General features: G+C 40.2%; 1 protein-coding gene across 9 annotated transcripts in view; it reads left to right on the top strand.

The window, feature by feature from the left end:
* Herc1 (HECT and RLD domain containing E3 ubiquitin protein ligase family member 1) overlaps positions 1-4,040 on the top strand; it is a 166,544-nt gene that overhangs the window by 144,988 nt on the left and 17,516 nt on the right. For all 9 annotated transcript variants that reach the window (XM_026779061.1, XM_026779067.1, XM_026779062.1 and 6 more), the window contains 3 exons: positions 544-725; positions 1,347-1,502; positions 2,703-2,825. In XM_026779061.1, the coding sequence (XP_026634862.1) occupies positions 544-725; positions 1,347-1,502; positions 2,703-2,825 (461 nt within the window). The remainder of the gene's footprint in view (positions 1-543; positions 726-1,346; positions 1,503-2,702; positions 2,826-4,040) is intronic.

Raw genomic sequence — 4,040 nt, 5'->3', positions numbered from 1 at the left:
GCTGTAAGGTGAGCATGTCTTTTCCATGGAGAACACAGAGGACTCTAAGTCAATGCTTCTACTTAAAATGTACCATTGAGTTCACAGGAAATTTCTGCAGATCTGGTGATAGAGTGCTGCAGTGGGAACACAGGCTGGGTTCCTACCTGTTCGTTCTGGTCCCTGGCTCAGGAACTTTGCATAACCACTACACCACTTTGCAACTCAATCTCTGCAACTGCAGAAAATGGGGATGTTGGTGTCTGCCCCCCAGATATGCGTGAGAGGAGAAATGAGACAGTCCTTACAAAGCATCTATAAGAGTGGCTACAATATCAGCACCCTTAGTGGCTGTGACAGCTGTCTTTATCTTTCCTCTTGTCATCATTTTGTGTGACTGCTCCCAGTTTTGCGAGGTTATGTCTATAAATTTGATTTAAAGGTTTAAAAAGTTTGTTATTCCACATAACATTTGGGTGCTTTTCAAATCTTAGGGCATTCTATAGCAGCTGCAGGAGAGATGTTTTACCATTTGACACCTTTTGTGTTTCTGCTATCTTATAGGCTTTGTGGTGACTCAGCTGGTGACTTCCTGTGGCTCTGATGGACACTCAATGGCCCTGACAGAAAGTGGTGAAGTCTTTAGCTGGGGAGATGGGGACTATGGCAAACTTGGCCATGGGAACAGTGACAGGCAACGGCGGCCAAGACAGATCGAGGCATTACAAGGAGAAGAAGTGGTGCAGGTCAGACATGGCATGGATACATTTGCCTTTGAATATGGAGTTAGAAAATAGCATTCTGAAGTTTAGCTAGCAGAAACAGTATAAAAACAGATTCTATGAGCAGAATAAGAGATCCACAGTTTTTGGTAATGTAGGCTCCTTATTGAGCTTTTCAGGAATTCAGCTAACTTGGTGCAGGATATGATGCTGCAAGGCTCTTAGAAAAAACACCACAGGATTAGGTCCTACCTCATAGTTCTATAGTTCTTGGTAGGTAGAGGGAAAACTTTTATTTAACCCCATCCTTTTTGTTGCAAAGGAATGTGCATGTCTGTTAGATCAGCTGGTCATCTAAGATAATATTGTAAAATTACATAGCACCCTGGGGTTTACTATAGATTTTTCCATTCATTATCTCTCTTAGTCTAAGTCAGGTACACAGCCAAGTGTATTGACAGTTATTCCAGGGACTACTTGGTTTTCGTGAACCTGCTGAGGCAGATGAGGACGGCTCTGTGGGCAGATAGACTACCTGATCTTCACTTGTAGGCCAATTATATTGCTACAGTCTTAACTGAAAATGACTGGCTTCTTTCCTAGTCTCTCTTCTTATAAACCTCTTTCTCCTTGGTTCTGTCCTAGATGTCTTGTGGCTTTAAGCATTCAGCAGTGGTAACATCAGATGGCAAACTCTTCACCTTTGGGAATGGTGACTACGGCCGTCTGGGACTTGGAAATACCTCTAACAAAAAACTTCCAGAGAGAGTGACTGCCTTGGAGGGATATCAGATTGGACAGGCATGGCATAAGTCAATATGATGCTGTAGTTGATAGTAATTTTCTTACCTCTTCTGTTTGCACTAGATATTTTTTTCTCTCCGAAAGACCAGAATTATTAGTTGCATTTAACCTCCGTACATTTTGTGTGACATATTTTACAATGTTTCATGTTTTTTTTCCCAATGTGAAAAATTCACAATTTTTGGCTCCTAATTTTGGATGGGACACTGTCCATACAGTACTGCTACAACTTGCTAGAAAGCTGGGTGTGGTAGCACACACCTGTAATCCTAGCATTTGAAAGACTGAAAAAGAAGGATCAAGAGTTCAAAAATAGCGTAGGTCATATATTATGACCTCATCTCAAACAAACAACCAAATGGCAGCAGCAACAACAAAAAACTGCCTCTCCACAGTACAACTTTCTTGTTGCTCCTGTGTGGCAGCATTGAGTTGGATGGTTGAATTTTTCCCTCTGTGCATAAACACATTGAAAATGTCTTTCAATAATGGGTAAGATGTCTTGACTTTTCCTGTCATGCTGAGACAGCCTGTGGAGTGAATGAATATTTCTGAGTCACATATACCTTTTTATTTGTTTTGTTTTTGTTTTGTTTTGTTTTTCAAGACAAGGTTTCTCTGTGTAGCCCTGACTGTTCTGGACCTCACTCTGTAGACCATGCTGGCCTCAGATTCACGGAGATCCATCTGCCTCTGCCTCCCAAGTGCTGGGATTAAAGGCATGCACCACCATTGTCCAGTTACAAGTATTTTCCCCCCTGCCTTTTGTACTTTTATGTTCTTAGTTAGCTACAGATGCTTGAAGGATTTTACTCTGAAGAAATGCATTCTTGGGGCTGGAGAGATGGCTCAGAGGTTAAGAGCATTGCCGGCTCTTCCAAAGGTCCTGAGTTCAATTCCCAGCAACCACATGGTGGTTCACAACCATCTGTAATGAGGTCTGGTGCCCTCTTCTGGCCTGTAGGCATACACACAGACAGAATATTGTATACATAATAAATAAATATTAAAAAAAAGCTTTCTTTAAGTATCTTAGAAATTCTAGTTAATTTCTTGGGTTAACATTTAGAGTAACTACCAAAACCAGTAAGAATTTTGGAAACAAAACATGAGATTGTTCAGTCAAGAAGAGAAAAATGTTCTGGAAACAGAGTTTGTGTTCAGTTCAGTTCACTTAGTACTCTGTTGTTTCTCCAGGTGGCCTGTGGGCTGAACCATACCTTGGCAGTGTCAACAGATGGCTCCATGGTGTGGGCATTTGGAGATGGAGACTATGGAAAACTAGGCTTAGGAAATTCCACTGCAAAATCTTCCCCACAGGTCAGTTACTACCTTGAACCTCAGTTTAAATACAATAGAAATTACTTGTATCAGCACCTCTTTTAAATTGAAAGATCTTTAGCTGGAATATTTTTGTATTTTGTAATGAGTGTTTAAGGACTTATGTTGCTTATTCTCAAATGTCCAACATTCTAGATCTTGACTCTTAAATAAGTCATTGTAGTGATGTTTTGTTTATAATCTAACAAAGTTTGCCTGAAGATCAGAGTGCAGAGTTAAGCCACTAGAGTCCAGAGAGTGGTGGCACACACCTTTAATCTCAGGACACAGGAGACAGAGACAGAGTGATCTCTGTTAGTTCAAGGCCACCCTGGGCTACACCAGATTGAATCTGTCTAAGAGAAACAGAGCTCACACAAAGGTGATCCCAGCACTTGGGAACCCATGTATTTAATCCCAGTACAAGGGAGGTAGAGACAGGAGAGATATAACTGGGTGGAGAGAGGAATATAAGGTGGGAGGAAACAGGAACTCAGTTGTAGTCTGAGGTTTGGTGGAAACAGATGCAGTCTGAGGACAGGCTCACCTTTTGGTCTGAGGATTTGGTAGAGGTAAAAGGTCTCTCTACTGGCTGACTGCATTGCTTCTCTGATCTATCAGCTTTCGCCCCCTAATATCTGACTCCAGGTTTTTATTATTAACAGTTAGGAAATTGTACTACAATCCATTACTACGAAAGAATGGACGTAAACATTCTGTAAGGATAAACCTCTGTCTCTGCAGACAGGCTGAGTGTTGTGTGACTATGTCCCATGTAAAGAAGAAACCAGTCTGCCAGAGTCCTTAGGAAGAAATAGATTGGCAGCTTTCTACAACTCTGCCTATAGCTACTGTTTCAGCTTATTACCATTGAGTTGTGCATCTGTCAAATAAATATATATGTATGCACACCAACATGCGTATTTATATGTGTATATACATATAATAAGTACATATAAAATAAACTAAGAACAGTTATTCTTATTTTATTTTCTTGGTTTTGTAGACCTTATGTACAGCTTTGTTATATGGACTTTCCTTACATATTTAATAAAATTTAAGTTAATTTAATAAAATATGACATGATTTACAACTTTGTTTTCAAGTTCATTTTGCTTATATCTTCTGGGACATGTTAATAGTTGCTTTGAGGAATATTCAAATAGGGGTGCAGAGAAGCAGAAAACTTCCTTTCTGGGGAACACAGACAGCAGT

The sequence above is a fragment of the Microtus ochrogaster genome, chromosome 5 (assembly GCF_000317375.1).
Source record: "Microtus ochrogaster isolate Prairie Vole_2 chromosome 5, MicOch1.0, whole genome shotgun sequence".
Taxonomy (NCBI): domain Eukaryota; kingdom Metazoa; phylum Chordata; class Mammalia; order Rodentia; family Cricetidae; genus Microtus; species Microtus ochrogaster.
This window is presented reverse-complemented; position numbering and strand designations above follow the sequence as displayed.